The sequence below is a fragment of the Mobula birostris genome, chromosome 7, assembly GCF_030028105.1.
Source record: "Mobula birostris isolate sMobBir1 chromosome 7, sMobBir1.hap1, whole genome shotgun sequence".
NCBI lineage: Eukaryota > Metazoa > Chordata > Chondrichthyes > Myliobatiformes > Myliobatidae > Mobula > Mobula birostris.
The window spans coordinates 77,493,511-77,510,553 of NC_092376.1; the positions used below are offsets into that span (position 1 = coordinate 77,493,511).

The 17,043-nt window shown below is 40.3% G+C and overlaps 2 protein-coding genes across 2 annotated transcripts in view; one reads left to right on the forward strand and one right to left on the reverse strand.

Annotated features, from left to right (window-relative positions):
• The window catches only part of poglut2 (protein O-glucosyltransferase 2), a 93,415-nt gene extending 77,353 nt beyond the window's left edge, over positions 1-16,062 (reverse strand). The window contains exon 1 of the mRNA XM_072263470.1: positions 15,639-16,062. Within this exon, the coding sequence (XP_072119571.1) occupies positions 15,639-15,811 (173 nt within the window). The 5' untranslated portion in view covers positions 15,812-16,062. The remainder of the gene's footprint in view (positions 1-15,638) is intronic.
• Positions 16,063-16,378: 316 nt separating this feature from the next.
• The window catches only part of ercc5 (excision repair cross-complementation group 5), a 136,495-nt gene continuing 135,830 nt past the window's right edge, over positions 16,379-17,043 (forward strand). Inside the window, exon 1 of the mRNA XM_072264580.1 lies at positions 16,379-16,820. The gene's annotated coding sequence lies outside the window, so the exon portion shown is untranslated. The remainder of the gene's footprint in view (positions 16,821-17,043) is intronic.

Consider the following 17,043-nt stretch of genomic DNA (forward strand, 5'->3'; position numbering starts at 1 on the left):
GCATGGGATCTAAGGGGGCATTGCTTTGTGGATCCAGGGCTGGCTTGCCCACAGACGGCAAAGAATGGTTGTAGATGTGTCATATTCTGCATGGAGGTCGAAGACCAGCGGTGTGCCTCAGGGATCTGTTCTGGGACCCCTACTCTTCACAATTTTTATAAATGACTTGGATGAGTAAGTGGAGAGATGGGTTAGTAAATTTGCTGATGATACAAAGGTTGGGGGTGTTGTGGACAGTGTAGAGGGCTGTCAGAGGTTACAGAAGAACATTGATAGGATGCAAAACTGGGCTGAGATGTGGCAGATGGAGTTCAACCCAGATAAGTGTGAGGTGGTTCATTTTGGTAGGTCAAATATGATGGTAGAGTATAGTATTAATGGTAAGCCTCTTGGCAGTGTGGAAGATCAAAGGAATCTTGGGGTCTGAGTTCATAGGACACTCAAAGCAGGTTGACTCTGTGGTTAAGAAGGCATACAGTGCATTGGCCTTCATCAACCGTGGGATTAAGTTTAAGAGCCAAGAGGTAACGTTGCAGCTATACAGGATCCTGGTCAGACCCCACTGGGGAGTACTGTGCTCATTTCCGGTCACCTCACGATAGGAAGGATATAGAAACCACGGAAAGTGTGCAGAGGAGATTTACAAGGATGTTGCCTGGATTGGGGAGCATGCCTTATGAGAATAGGTTGAGTGAACTCAGCCTTTTCTCCTTGGAGCGATGGAGGATGGGAGGTGACCTGATAGAGGTGTACAAGATAATAAGAGGCATTTATCATGTCGATAGTCACGGGCTTTTTCCCAGGGCTGAAATGGCTAGCTCGAAAGGGCATAGTTTTAAAGTGCTTGGAAGTAGGTACAGAGGAGATGCCAGGGCTAAGTTTTTTTACACAGAGAGTGCTGAGTGCGTGGAATGGGCTGCCGGCAGCGGTGGTGGAGGTGGAAACGATAGGGTCTTTTAAGAGACACCTGATAGGTACATGAAGCTTAGAAAAATAGAGGACTATGGGTAAGCCTAGGTAGTTCTAAGGTAAGGACATGTTCAGCACAGCTTTGTGGGCCGAAGGGCCTGTATTATGCTATAGGCATTCTACATTTCTATTTTCATGAAACTTCAGCTAATTGGAGCAGCCACCTAATGGGGTCAAAATGTACTGGACCTGAGGTGTCCTAGTTAACCGAAATCCACTGTATACTATTGAAAATCGTATTTCACTAGTGTATAATGATTTTATGGCACAGTTCTTTAAGAGCTGCCACCTGCAGGGGGATTCTAAACTGAAATTGAATTTGTTCTCTCACCTAAATAATTCCAGTGTATTATTTTAAAGAGCAAGGCAGTTAAACTCAATGTGCTAGTCAATATTCATCCCTCAACTAACATTACACACATTATCTGACCAATATTACATCAGCATTTTGGCAAACTGCTGTGCTACACTTCCTGCTTTAGAAAACTTCAAAAACCATTTCACTGGCCATACTCCAGTTTAGCACACAAGGGGATGTGAAATGTGCTTTATAAAATCTCATGAAAGGATGCAGCTGAGGTCATGCAGCTTGTCCAATCCACAATAACAAAGCACAATCATTCCATCGAGATATGTTCCACCCTCTTGTTCCCCCCCCCCACCTTTATCTTTGGATATTCTTAATCTGCAATATGTCAGATGACGATGAGAAGGCATGCAGAAGATTGACTGGCTGGTTGAACAGTGCTACAATAATGACCCCCACAATGTCAGCAAGATCAAAGAATTAACTGTGAACTTCAGGAATGAGAAGTTGGGCCGTGGGGGTTCCAGTGGTGGAAAGAGTCAGCAGCTTCAAGTTCCAGGGTGACAACTTCTCAGAAGATCTATTCTGAGCTTAACACAATAATATAAACAGCAACAAGGCTTGCCAGTGGCATACTGTGTTAGGAGTTTGAGGTGTTTTGGTACGTCTGCAAAGACTCTTGCAAATTTTTGTAGATGTACCATAGACAGTATTCTGACTGGTTGCATCACTGCCTGGTAGGGAGGTTCCAAACAGCAGGATTGAAAGAAGCTAGGTTGAAATTAGCCAGATCCATCATGGGCAAAACCCTGTCCACCATCAAGGACATCTTCACGGCGTGGTATCTCAAGGCAGTGCATCCATCACCAATGAACCTCACTATCTGGAATATGCCCTTTTCTCATTACTACCACCAAAAAGGAGGTACAGGAACCTGAAGACCTACTTTCAGCGATTCAGGAACAGCTTCTTTCCCTCTGCTGTTAGATTTCTGAACAATCCATAAACACTGCCTTGCTACTCCTCTTTCACACTATTTATTTATTGTAACCTTCAGTAATTTATGTATTGCAATTACTGCTAACACAAAACAATAAATTTCACGACATATGTCAGTGATAATAAACCTGCTGCAGATGCTTTTAAATACATATCCAGTTTTCTTTTGACGATTACTATCAAAACTGCTTCTTGTTCTTTCCTGGCTAAGCATTTCAGACCCAAATCACTAACTGCAAACTTAAAAAAAAATCTTGCAACACACATCAAAGTTGCTGGTGAACGCAGCAGGCCAAGCAGCATCTGTAGGAAGAGGTGCAGTCGACGTTTCAGGCCGAGACCCTTCGTTTGTTGCTTGAATTTCCAGCATCTGCAGAATTCCTGTTGTTTGCGTAAAAAAAAATCTTGTTCATGTTATATTCGGATCTATTACTAATCACCTTCATTCCATAAGCTCTGATCCTTAACCCAAGCACAATAGAAACACTTGCTCTCTACACCCTTATGAATTTAATTAATAGTATCAGATTGCCCTGTGACCTTCCGTTTCCAGACAACAAATCTCACTTCCTCAGTCCATCCACCTAATTAATGCCCCTCATTCTTTGAAAAATATCCGTAAATTTATTCTGTGTCTACTTCTCCAGTATGGCTCCAATTGTGGCTAAACCAGTTTTCTATCATGACTTCCTTGCTCCTTTACTCTATACAGCTATTTATAAAGCAAATATGCATTTATTTTAGCAACTTTTTCAACATGGCCCATCACTTTCAAAGAACTTTGCATAAAACAAAACATTTAAGTTTTTTTTAAGGAGGTGATTTTCTGCAGGGATCTGTTCTAGGACCCTCCTATTAGTGACTTTTTTTTTACAAATAACTTGGATGAGGAAATGGAAGGCTAGGTTAGAAAGTTTAGAGATGACCAGAAGGTTGATGGAGTTGTTGATAGTTTACAAGGTTGTTGTAGGGTACAACGGGATATTGATTGAATGCAAAGCTGAGCTGAGAAGTGGCAGATGGAATTCAATCCAGGAAAGTGTCAAGTGATACACTTTGAAAGGTCAAATTTGAAGGAAGAATAGAGAGTTAAAAGAAGGATTTTTAACAGTATGGAGGAACAGCGAGATCTTGGGGTTCACATCCATAGATCCCTCAAAGTTGCAGTGCAGGTTCATAGAGTGGTTAAAAGGCGTATAGTGTGATTGCTTTCATTAGACTGAGTCTACAAAACTCTAGTTAGACCACAAATGGAATACTGTGCTCAGTTCTGGTCATCTCATTATAGGAATGATATGGAAACTTTAAACAGGGTGCAGAGGAGATAATCCAGGATAAGGCCTGGATTAGAAAGCCGTTAGGAAGATAGATTGGGCAAACTAAGACTCTTCATTTCAAAGAGGACAATAATGAAAGGCAACTTGACAGAGGTTTATAAGATGATAAGAGGCATTGATTAAGTGGAGGTAGACAGGTAGAGATTTTTTCCCAGGCTGGAAATGGCTAATGCAAGGGGGCATAACTCTAAGGTGTCTGGAAGAAGGTAAATGGGGAAGTCAGAGAAAGAGTGGTAGATGCGTGAAATGTGCTGCCATGTGTGGTAGTAGAGGCAGATATATTAGAGACATTACAGAGACTTTTACATAGGTAAATTGAAGGCTACATGGAAGGGAAGGGTTAGATTGCTCTTGGAGTAGGTTAAAGGGCTGGCACAATACCGTGGCCCAAAGGCCTGTACTGCGCTGCACTGTTCTATGTTCTTGCACTTATTTTTGAGTCGTGCCTTCTAACTTATATTTCTTTTTCTCAGTTTTTCTACACAAACTTGACACTTTTCCCTTTAACAGCATTAAATTTCATTGACCTCCTATGGAGAGCCCATTCCAGCAGCCTGTATACACCTCCTTCAAAATTTATTACCATACTCATTCTCTACTACTCCTCCAAAAATTGACATCTGCCAACTTTGAAGTTTTGCACTATATAGCAAAACCAGATCATAAATACATAATCTGAAATGCCAGAGTATGAACACTAGGGTAGATCACCATATCGGGTTAATTGGGCCATGGTTATCATTGAGTCTTAATTGGGACAACTCTTAAAGAACTAAAATAGAGAAATAACTGGAATTCTCAGAATCAGAATCAGGTTTCTTATCACCGGCATGTGTCGTGATTCAAGGTGTCTTCATTTATTTGGGACACTACGTCACTTAACTGGGACAGGAGACTGTCGCTGAACAGTTTCTAACTAGCATCAGTCAGGTACACTTGTGTGGCTGTTAAGACACTACACTGTGATTAGATCAGTTTTTAAATAGTGTCAGTTGGGTATGTTTGTGTTGAAAAAGCAGTGATTTTTGTTACTGATGGTTGGGGAGAAATGAGCAGTAAGACATTCAGAACTGGTTTGCTCACTGCGGTTACAAGCTTGGAGATGCCAGAAACAGCCTGGAGTGAAATGAAACGATTTTACTACTTCAACAAGTTAGGACCTATAAAGAATTTGATGGTATCAACAATCATCTTGAATGTAACAATGAAAATGAAGATTTAGAGGATGCTGTCGTCAAGACCAGTGTATAAAGGCAGTCCATTATCCGCACTAGATGCCTGCATTGATTTTGTTCATTTGCAATCAAAGACATGACAGCATACACTGGATGAACCCACTGTCGATAACTATTAGGAACTAATAGTTTTATATTACTGTAGTAGTATTGGTAGTGTTCTCATTTATTTTATATTTCATTTAAATACACAATTTGTTATTCAGTTAAATGATATTTTTATACCTTTGTGACTATTTCCATGAAACTTCTGCTAATTGGGGCAGCCACTTAATTGGATCAAAATGTACAGGTCCCAATTAAATGGAATCCACTGTACTTCCTTACTATCTGGAAAACTTTTCACTACCACATGTATCACAGTAGCACAGCAGCTAGCATAACGCTTTACAGTGCCAATGATCGGGGTTCAACTCCCACAGCTAGATAAGTTAATACACCTCATATGTTAACCATTTCATTCCTGGAATCATCCTCGTGGACCTCCTCTGGACTCTCTCCAATGACAACACATCCTTTCTGAGATATGGGGCCCAAAACTGTTGCCAATACTCCAAGTGCAGCCTGACTAGCATCTTATAAAGCCTCAGCATTATCTCCTTGTTTTTATATTCTATTCCCCTTGAAATGAATGCCAACATTGCATTTGCCTTCTTTATCACAGACTCAACCTGTAAATTAACCTTCTGGGAGTCTTGCAAGAGGACTCCCAAGTCCCTTTGCACCTCTGATATTTGAATTTTCTCCCCATTTAGATAATAGTCTGCGCTATTGTTCCTTTTACCAAACTGCATTGTCATATATTTTCCAAAACTGTACTCATCTGCCACTTTTTTTTGCCCATTCTTCCAATTTATCTAAGTCCTTCTACAATCGTATTGCTTCCTCAGCACTATCCATCCTTCCGCCTATCATCTGCAAATTTTGCCACAACACTATCAATTCCATTAACTAAATCGTTGACAAACAATGTGAAAAGTAATGGGCCCAATACTGTTCCGAGGAACACCACTAGTTTTTTATTTATTCATTTACAGGATGTGGGTGTCGCCAGCTGAATCAGCCTTTATTGCCCAGCCCTAGTCACTCTTGAGAAGATGGTGATGAGCAGACGCCTGGAACCACTGCAGTCTTTGAGGTGCAGGTACACCCACAGTGCTGTTAGGGAGTGAATTCCATGAGTTTGACCCAGTGACAATGAAGGAACTGCGATACGTTTTCAAGTTGGGATGCTGAGTGACTCGGAGGGGGATTTCAAAGTGGTGGTACTCCTAAGTACCTGCTGTTCTTGTCCTTCTAGATGGTAGTAACCAAGGGTCTGTAAGGTGTTACCTTAGTCACTGGCAGCCAACCAGAAAAGGCCCCATTTATTCCCACTTGCTGCCTCCTATCTGTCAGCCATTTCCCCATCCATGACAGTATCTTTCCTGTAATTCCATGGGATTTTATCTTATTAAGCTGTCTCAGGTGTGGCACCTTATCAAATGCCTTCTGAAAATCCAAGTAAATGACATCCACTGCCTCTCTTTTGTCCACCCTGTTTATTACTTCCTTGAAGAATTTGAACAGATTTGTCAGGCAAGATTTCCATTTACAGGAACCATGCTGATTTTGACTTATTTTTATCATTAGTCTCCAAGTACCCCAAAACCTCATACTTAATAATGGACTCCAACACTTTCCCAACCACTGAGCTATGGCTAACTGGCCTATAATTTAAACAACAGGAATTCTGCAGACGCTGGAAATTCAAGCAACACACATCAAAGTTGTTGGTGAATGCAGCAGGCCAGGCAGCATCTCTAGGAAGAGGTACAGTCGACGTTTCAGGCCGAGACCCTTTGTCAGGACTAACTGAAGGAAGAGTGAGTAAGGGATTTGAAAGTTGGAGGGGGAGGGGGAGGGGGAGATCCTATAATTTACTTTCTTTTGCTTTCCTCCTTTCTTAATGAGTAGAGTGACATTTGCAATCTTCCAGTCCTCCTGAACCATGCCAGAATCGTGATTCTTGAAAGATCATGACCAATGCATCAGCTATCTCTTCAGCAACCTCTTTCAGGACTCTAGGATGTAGTCCAACTGGTCCAGGTGACTTATCCACCTTATGACCTTTTTTGCCTGGCACTTTTTCCTTTGTATTATCAATGGCACTCACTAACACTCCCTGACACTCACGGACCTCTGGCACGCTGCTAGTGTCTTCCACAGCAGAGAATGATACAAAGTACTTCTTTCCACCATTCCTTTGTCCCCCATTACTATCTCACCAGCATCATTTTCCATTGGTCCAATATCAGCTCTCACCTCCCTTTTACTCTCTCTATAACATGAAAAAAATTTAATATCCTGCTTTATATTATTAGCTAGTTTGCCCTCATATTTCATCTTTTCACTTCTTACAGCTTTTTTAGTTGCCTTTTGTTGGATTTTAAAAACTTCCCAATCATTCAACTTCCCACTCACTTTTGCTACATTATGTGCCCTTTTCTCGGCTTTTATGCAGTCCTCAACTTCCCTTGTCAGCCACTTGAGAACTACTTCTTCTGTGGGATATATCTATCCTGCGCCTTGTGAACTATTCCCAGAAACTTCAGCCACCTCTGCTCTACCGTCATCCCTGCCAGTATCCCCCTCCAATCCACCTGGGGAAGCTCCTCTCTCATGCCTCTGTAATTTCCTTTATTCCACAGAGATACTGATACATCTGACTTAATGCAGTATGAATTCAATCATATGTTCATTGTCTCCTAAGGGTTCCTTTACCATAAGATATAGGAGCAGAATTAGGCCATTTGGTCCATCGAGTCTGCTCTGCCATTTCATCATGGCTCATCCATTTTTCCTCAGCCCCGATCTCCTGCCTTCTCCCCATATCCCTTCATGTTCGGACCAATCAAGAATCTATCAACCTTCCTTCCGGGGAATCATTTTTTTTGATATTTTAAAGAAATCTCCTGACTCCAGGCATCTCGTTTCTAAGTTTGTACGTTTGTTTGATGATTGCACTGTAGCGCCTACTGTGAAGATTAGAGGCGCCTGGAGAGAGGAGTTGGGCATTGAATTATCTGAAGCTGCCTGGGACAAGAGTTTGTCTATGATACAGGCTTGCTCTGTTAACAGCAGACACCAACTGATCCAATTTAAAGTTGTCCACTGTCTCTACTACTCTAAACTTAGATTGCACAGGATTTACCCTTCTGTCGCGCCAATGTGTGATAGATGCCAAGGGACAGAGGCCATGTTGTCGCACACCTTTTGGTTTTGCCCATTACTGACTGGATTTTGGTCCAAAGTATTTGACTGGTATTCAAAGGCCTATAAAAGATCCTTCCCCTTGGAAGCTGGTCTCGCCATATTTCGCTGTTCACAATCTACTATTTGTTTCCCTGCAGCCATACAACAGTCTCTGATGCTGGGGATGACTGTTGCCAAAAGACTTACTTTGAGGGAATGGAAATCACCCTCTCCCCCTTCCTTTCGGAGATGGATGGCTGATATGATCTCAGTCATACAGATGGAGAAACCTAGGTTCTTGAGAACCAATTCAATTAAAAAATTTTGGCTATCTGGGATCCACTTCTTGCCTACCTGGATGAGGCCGGGGACAGATGAGCAATTTCCCCCCAGCTGATTTCTCAAGGCCGTCATTTGAGATCTACTGTTTAGTATTTTTGAGCACTTCGTACAATAGCATCCCTCTAATATTATGTCCCTTTTTTTTGCTTATTTCATTTTTACACAAGTCTGAGCTGGTATGTTCTTGTTGATTTTGGTTTTTTTTGAAAATTTTGAAAATAAAGTATTAAAAAAAAGAATCTATCAACCTCTGCCTTAAACATACATAAAGACTTGGCCTTCACAGCTGCCTGTGGCAATAATTTCCACAGATTCAGCACTCACTGGTTAAAGAAAATCCTACCTTAAGCTCCCTAATAAAATCTAGATTATTACACAACACCCAATCTAAGATAGCCTTTCCCCGAGAAGGCTCAAGTACAAGCTGCTCTAAAAGCCATCTCCTAGGCATTCAACAACTTCCCTCTCTTGCAATCCAACACCAATCTGATTTTCCCAATCCTCTTGCATATTGAAGTCTCCCATTACAATTGCGACATTGCCCTATTAGAAGCCCTTTCCGGCTCCCTTTGCAATTTCAACCCCACGTCTTGGTTACTATCAGGAGGCCTATATATGATTCCCATAATAGTTTTTTACCCTTGCAGTTTCTTTCTTTTTTAATCTTTTAATTAATTTTCAAATTCATAAACATAGCAACAATACTAGTACAAAGAGATTGGGATTACATTATCGGTAATTAACATATGTGAATAAAAACTACAGATAATACAGGTATACTAGGCCTCCCAATCTCTTAATATAATTAAACATAAGAAAAATGAAAAACGATCAAGAAAAAAAACACAAATTAGAAAAAAAAACTAAACTAGACTAAACAAAAACTAAACAAAACAAAACTAAACAAAGCTGGGCTATTATTTTACATCGAATACAATCATTAATGTCACTAACTCCACTCCTCTGACGGTATATTTTAGGTTAATAAAAAGGATTCGGAAAAGGTCAAGCTACATCACATGAAAATGTTGAATAAATGGCCTCCAAGTCTCTTCAAATTTAACCGAAGGATCAAAAGTGACACTTCTGATTTTTTTCTAAATTTAAACAAGATATAGTTTGGGAAAACCTTTGAAATATAGTAGGAGGATTGATCTCTTTCCAATTCAATAAAATGGATCTTCTAGCCATTAATGTAACAAATGCAATCATCCGATGAGCTGAAGAGAATATATAGTTATGTTCCATCATTGGTAAACCAAAAATTGCGGTAATAGGATGAGGTTGTAAATCAATATGCAAAACTGCTGAAATAATATCAAAGATGTCTTTCCAATATTTTTCCAAAAGAGGGCAAGACCAGAACATATGAGTCAAAGAAGCTACCTCAGAATGACATCTGTCACAAACAGGATTTATATGGGAGTAAAAACGAGCTAGTTTATCTTTAGACATGTGAGCCCTATGCACCACCTTCAATTGTATCAACGTATGTTTAACATATACAGAAGAAAAGTTAACTAATTGAAAATGTTTTTCACATTTCTCTATAGGTAAGTGAAGCTGAAGTTCCCTTTCCCACTCATTCTTAATTTTATCAGATATACCTGGCTGTATTTTCATAATCATATCATAAATAATTGCTGTTAAACCCTTCTGATTAGGGTTTAAACCTGAAATTTCTTCCATGATATCAGTTGGATATGAAGTCAGAAAAGTAGGTAGCGTAGTCATTAAAAAGTTTCTAATTTGTAAGTATCTAAAAAAAAATGGGATCTGGGCAAATTATATTTATTAGACAACTGTTCAAAAGACATGAAACAGTTATCCAAGAATAAATCACGAAAACATATTATACCCTTCATTTTCCATACCAAAAAGGCTTGATCCATAACAGAGAGTTGGAAAAAAATTAGATATAATAGGGCTTGATAAAATAAATTTGTTCAAACCAAAAAATTTATGAAATTGAAACCATATTCATAATGTATATTTAATTATTGGATTAACCATTTGTTTATTCAATTTAGAGAGAACAAACAGAAGTGAAGTCCCTAAAATAGAAACCAACAAAAACTCTTGTACAGAATTACATTCAAGGTTTACCCATTGTGGACTTGGAATTATATCCAAATTCTGTGTCCAAAAAATTAAATATCTAATATTAATTGCCCAGTAATACAATCTTAAATTCGGCAATGCCAAACCACCATCCTTTTTGGACTTCTGTAAGTATCTTCTGACTTAGTCTAGGATTTTTATTCTGCCATATATATGAGGAAATTTTAGAATCAACAGTATCAAAAAAGGATTTAGAAATAAAAATTGGTACCACTTGAAATAGATATAAAAATTTAGGTAGAATAATCATCTTAATAGCATTAATTTGGCCAATCAGTGATAAAGACAATGGGGATCATTTACTAAACAACTGATTAACCTGATTAATTAAAGGTAAAAAATCGAGCTTAAATAAATTCTTACGCTTCTTAGTGATTTTAACACCCAGATAAGTAAAATAGTCAGTAACCAGTCTGAATGGTGAACGTCTATAAATTGGAACCTGCATATTTAATAGAAAGAGTTCACTCCCATTAAGATTCAATTTGTAGCCAGAAAAGTTACTAAACTGAGCAAGCAGGGATATTACTGCCGGAATGGATTTCCCAGGGTTAGAGATATATAGTAGCAAATCACCTGCATATAGTGATAACCTGTGTATCTCATTCCCACGGGTAATGCCAAGTATATTAGGTGAATCATGAATAGCAATAGCTAAAGGTTCCAAGGCAATATCGAATAATAATGAGCTCCGAGGACAGCCCTGCCTAGTGCCACGAAACAACTGAAAAAAGGGAGATCTTTGATTATTGGTAAATACTGAAGCTGAAGGGATAGGGTATATCAATTTAATCCAAGATATAAATATTGGACTAAAATTAAATTTCTCAAGCGTACTCAATAAATATGCCCATTCGACTCTGTCAAACACTTTCTCAGCGTCCAGTGAAATGACACATTCTGGAGTTCTAGATGAAGAAGTATAAACAATGTTCATTAATCTCCTAATATTAAAAATAGAATAACGATTTTTAATAAATCCAGTCTGGTCATCAGAAATAATTTGAGGCAATACATTCTCCAATCTAGTTGCCAGTATTTTAGAAAAGATCTTGGATTCCACATTCAGCAAGGATATAGGCCTAAATGATGCACATTCAGCAGGATCCTTATCTTTTTTAAGAATTGGGGAAACAGAAGCTCCATAAAAAGATTGTGGTAATTTATTTGCAGTTTCTTAACTCCAACCATCGATTCAACATTCTCTGACCCCATGTCACCTCTTTCTAAAGATGTAATTCCATCTCTTACCAACAGAGCCACACCATGACCTTCTTTCAGCCATGACTCAGTGATGTCCACGTCATAACGGCCAATCTCTAAATGCACCACAAGTTAATCTACCTTATTCCAAATACTACATGCGTTTAAATATAGCACCTTCAGCCATGCATTCTTCGCACTTTTGTATTCTGCCTCTGTGATACAATTTAACTCCTTGCACTGTCTGCATTTGTACCCAATCATTGGCTTCTCCTTCCTTATATTCATATTACACCCATCATCTACTTGTAATCCTGGTGGCTCAACCTCAGCTCTATCATACTGGCTCTCATCCCCTGCCACATTAATTTAAACCACTCCCAGCAGCTTTAGCAAACCTGCCCACAAGGATATTGGTCCTCCTCAGATTCAACTGCAACCCGTCCCTTTCGTACAGTCATCAAAGGTTACGGAGAGAAGGCAAGAGAATGGGGTTGAGAGGGAAAATAAATCAGCCATGATGGAATGGCACTGCAGACTCGATGGACAAAATGACCAAATTCTGCTCCTATGTCTTATGGTGACATGCTCACTAGACTGCTGATTCTGTTAGCTCTGTCATAGTCATACTTTATTAATCCCGGGGGAAATTGGTTTTCGTTACAGTTGCTCCATAAATAATAAATAGTAATAGATCCACAAATAGTTAAATAGTAATATGTAACTTATGCCAATAAATTATGAAATAAGTCCAGGACCAGCCTATTGGCTCAGGGTGTCTGACCCTCCAAGGGAGGAGTTGTAAAGTTTGATGGCCACAGGCAGGAATGACTTCCTATGACGCTCAGTGCTCCATCTTGGTGGAATGAGTCTCTGGCTGAATGTACTCCTGTGCCCAACCAGCTCTGATGACTGTTCCTAGAATTTTCCCTCTATGGTGGTTAAATTAAGTTAAATGCAGTATTGGGTTCATCTCTAAACTTCACGTTGAACAAAAAGTATTGCTATGAATCAAAAACAATATCCAGAGACTCCGCAATTTTGTCTATTGGTTCCCTGTACAATCTAGGCATCATCACATTTAGACCAGGTGGTTTTTAACTAAATGCCACTGGCCATCTCTTACCTTCCCTTTATGAATTTAGAACCTACCCAGAACCCCAATTAAATATTCTTTCACTGAGTCCACACAAAAACTAAATTACACAACTGGATCTCAGTCATGCCTTCTTGCTTCCATTAGTACTTTTAATTTTAACCTCTGATCAGCTCTACTTCTCTTCCAGCTTTCTGTACTCTGATTAGTTCTCTGTATTTTGGATATACAGTATTTCTGTGCAGGTTCTCCACAGGCACTGTTCACTAATCTTACAAAAAAAATGTATTTACATCTTCTTCAAAGACCCCAACTAGTCCAGTGACTAGTGGTACTCCACAGGCGTCAGTTTTGGGACCACTTCCTTTTATGCTGTTTATCAATGATTTAGGTGATGAAATAGTTGGCTTTGTTGCCAAGTTTGCAGATGATACAAAGATTGGTGGAGGGGCAGGTAGTGTTGAGGAAACAGGTGGGCTACAGAAGGCCTTAAGGCAGATTAGGAGAACGGGCAAGAAAGTGGCAAATGAAATACAATGTTGGAAAATGCATGGTCATGCACTTTGATAGTAGAAATAAATGTGCAGACTGTTATCTAAACAGGGAGAAAATCCACAAATCTGAGATGCAAAGGGATTTGGGAGTCCTTGTGCAAAACACCCCAAAAGTCACTCTTCCTTCAGTTAGTCCTGACGAAGGGTCTCGGCCTGAAACGTCGACTGTACCTCTTCCTAGAGATGCTGCCTGGCCTGTTGCGTTCACTAGCAACTTTGATGTGTGTTGCCAAAAGTTAACTTGTAGGTTGAGTCGGTGGTGAGGAAGGCAAATGCGATATTGGCATTAATTTCAAGAGGTCTTGAATACAAGAGCAGGGTTGTAATGCTGGGGCTTTCTAATTGAATTGAATTTATTACTTACATCCTTCACATACATGAGTAAAAATCTTTATGTTACATCTCTGTCTAAATGTGCAATTTATAGCAATTTGTAATAAATAGTATAACAGGATAGTCAATATAACATAGAAATACAATAGAAATAATAGTACAACAGGACAGTCAATATAACATAGAAATACAATTGTATCAGCATGAATTAATCAGCCTGATGGCTTGGTGGAAGAAGCTGTCCCGGAGCCTGTTGGCCCTGGCTTTTATGCTGCGGTACCCTTTCCCGGTTGGTAGCAGCTGGAACAGTTTGTGGTTGGGGTGACTCGGATCCCCAATGATCCTTCGGGCCCTTTTTACACACCTGTCCTTGTAAGTATCCTGAATAGTGGGAAGTTCACATCTACAGATGTGCTAGGCTGTCCACACTACTGCTGGTGATCTGACAGCAAGTCCAGGATCCAGCTGCATAAGGCACGAAGGCTGAGGCCTCCAAGCTTCTTGTCGAGCTTGGAGGGAATCACGGTGTTGAATGCTGAACTGCAGTCCAAGAACAGCATGCTCACATAAGAAACTTTTTTCTCCAGATGTGCAAGGATGGTGGGTAGAGTTGTGACTATTGCGTCATCTATTGATCAGTTGTGTCAGTAGGCGAATTGTAGGGGGTCCAATGTGGGTGGTAACATGCTGCAGATGTAGTCTTTGACCAGCCTCTCAAAGAATTTGCTTATTATTGAGGAGAGTGCAACAGGACGCCAGTCGTTCAGGCATGTTACTTTGGTCTTTTTGGGTACAGGGAGAATGGTTGAGGTTTTGAAGCAGAAAGGCACTCTACACTGCGAGAAGGAGTGGTAAGGCACTGGTGAGGCCTCACCTTGAGTATTGTGAAGAATTTTGAGCTCCTCATCTTAGAAAAGATGTGCTGGCATTGGAGAGGGTCCAGAAGCAGTTCACAAGTAAGATTCTGGGAGTGAAAGGGTTATCATACGAGGCATGTTTGATGGCTCTGGGTCTGTACTCACTGGAATTTAGGATGGGGGGGTGGATCTCATTGAAACCTTTCGAATGTGGAAAGGCCTAGACAGAGTAGATGTGGAAAAGATGTTTCACATGGTGGGGGAGTCTAGGACAAGAGGGCACAGCCTCAGGATAGAGGGGTGCCTTTTCAAAACAGAGATACCGAGAAATTTCTTTCGGCAGAGGGTGGTGAATTTGTGACCACAAGCAGCTGTGAAGGCCAGGTCATTGGGTGTATTTAAGGCAGAGATTGATAGATTCTTGATTAGACATGGCATCAAAGGTTACGGGGAGGCAGCCAGGAAATGGGGTTGAGGAAGGGAAAGAAGGATTACCCGTGATTGAATGGCGGAGCAGACCCGACAGTTCAAATGGCCTAATTCTGCTCCTATGGCTTATGCTCTAATCTTTACTGGTAGAGAATTCCAAGGATTTACCACTCTGTGTAAATAAGTTTGGACTTTATCTTCTTTTGTCATCCACTGGTCATCTGGCTTTAATTTTCCAACTCTTCTTCCATATGGACCATCAACTTTCTAAAGCCCTCCATTGTTCAATTACAATTTTCTCTGATAATCTTTTGATTCCAATTTCACCTTGGCCACATCCACCACCATCTCTCTGAAATTATTTTTGTCTGGCAGTGTGAAGTAATATTTTCTATACATTTTTCTAAATATTGCATTACAGTCACTTTTTCCTAGATGCCTCCCCTCTCTTAAATGATGATTAGTCCAATTGTTCTGGCTCATTTCCCAAACTTTAGTCCAGCCACACCTCTTTCCTAAATCTTCCAAGATTTTTTTTCTTTGAATCCAGTGTTATCACCGCACAGCCTAAATACAAAACTGCTTTACAAATTTAAAAAAGTGTAAAGCATGCTTTACTTACTTGACATGATCTTCTGCAACAGCCTGAATAAAGAAATAGCGAGCTGGAAGTACTTTGTTTGCATCCAGACCAGGACCCCATACTAGACTTCTCTTTGGACTTACTTTAGTTACGTTCTCAGTTGCAGAACTCGTTATTATAACAAGAATGTAAAATAACCACTTTTCTGACATTGTAAAATAAGTTTTTTTACTGCTTGCAATGAAATGAGAAAATAACTTCGACGTATGGTACAATGAAAGAAAGTCTGAAGTTCGCTGCTAAATTAATATTTCAAATTTAAACTACACCAAGTCAACATTTTGTAACTCATTTGCCCAGTTTCGCGCTGTTTACCACGTCTTCAGAAAATATTTATAAACAAGATCCTGCGACCATACTTCGCGTTTCAGTCGCACAGCACCTGGGCGTCGATGCGCACCCTGAGCGCCAGCTTCCTAATACTCAATGCTGATTGGACGGAGCGGTCGTGCGTGAGGAACGCTGGGAAGCGTAGTTCAGGTTGCTAGGAAACCAGCTGCGGTGAATAAAAACTAAATTTAAAATCTATCCCTGGTGCAAAGTTATCTTCACATTGCGAACATGATAATGTAGTATTAGCACTGCTCAGAATGAATAAGGAGTAGAGAGAACGATCATGTCTATATGTCATCTGCAGCGGCCTATGGCCTGTTTGCCTCTACAAGGCCGAGGCCTCGTGTGGCTCCACCTCAGCCGGGACACTGCAAAGTCGAGCGAAAAGAAGGGGGGGGGGTGGCCCTTCATTGGTAACTTGTTCACCCTGTCAAGAGTTAGGTTACTTCGCGGACAGTTGCTGTCTGTTCCTAAACTGGAAGTAAAAATTGTGTCGATTGAACCACGAGGCGTTCTGTTGGCAGCTCAAGAAACGTCCAGCATGTTTTATTCTGACTCCGTTGGCGGCTGAAGTGGTTGGGTCGAGGAGGCGGGTAGATTTTCCGGGCCCTCAACCTACAGGACGGCGGGTTAACGCTTCCAATATCGCCCGAGAAAAGCGGTTTCGTGGTAGTCAGTGCGCGTTAGTTGTTCGAGGAAGTACAGGGTCATTGTGACATTGCATGAATATAGCATCTTCAGCCTTTCAAGGATCTACCACAAGAATATCGCCAGTAAATTTTGACACTGAACCACATAATATGTTAGGATTGACGACCTTGTTCGGAGGTAGGTTTCAAGTCATAATTTTAAAGGAGATTCAAGAAAAAGAGATGGATGGAAGAAGAAACTGGACAATGGAAGACTGTGGTCAACCTTGTATAAACGCAAATGCTTAAGGGATGTAAAATGTCATATGATAGCAATAAGTAACAATGTTAATGACTATTTTATCACTATGACCGCAGTGGCAACCTGATTTAGAAGCTGGGGAGAAAGAAAATAAATTAGT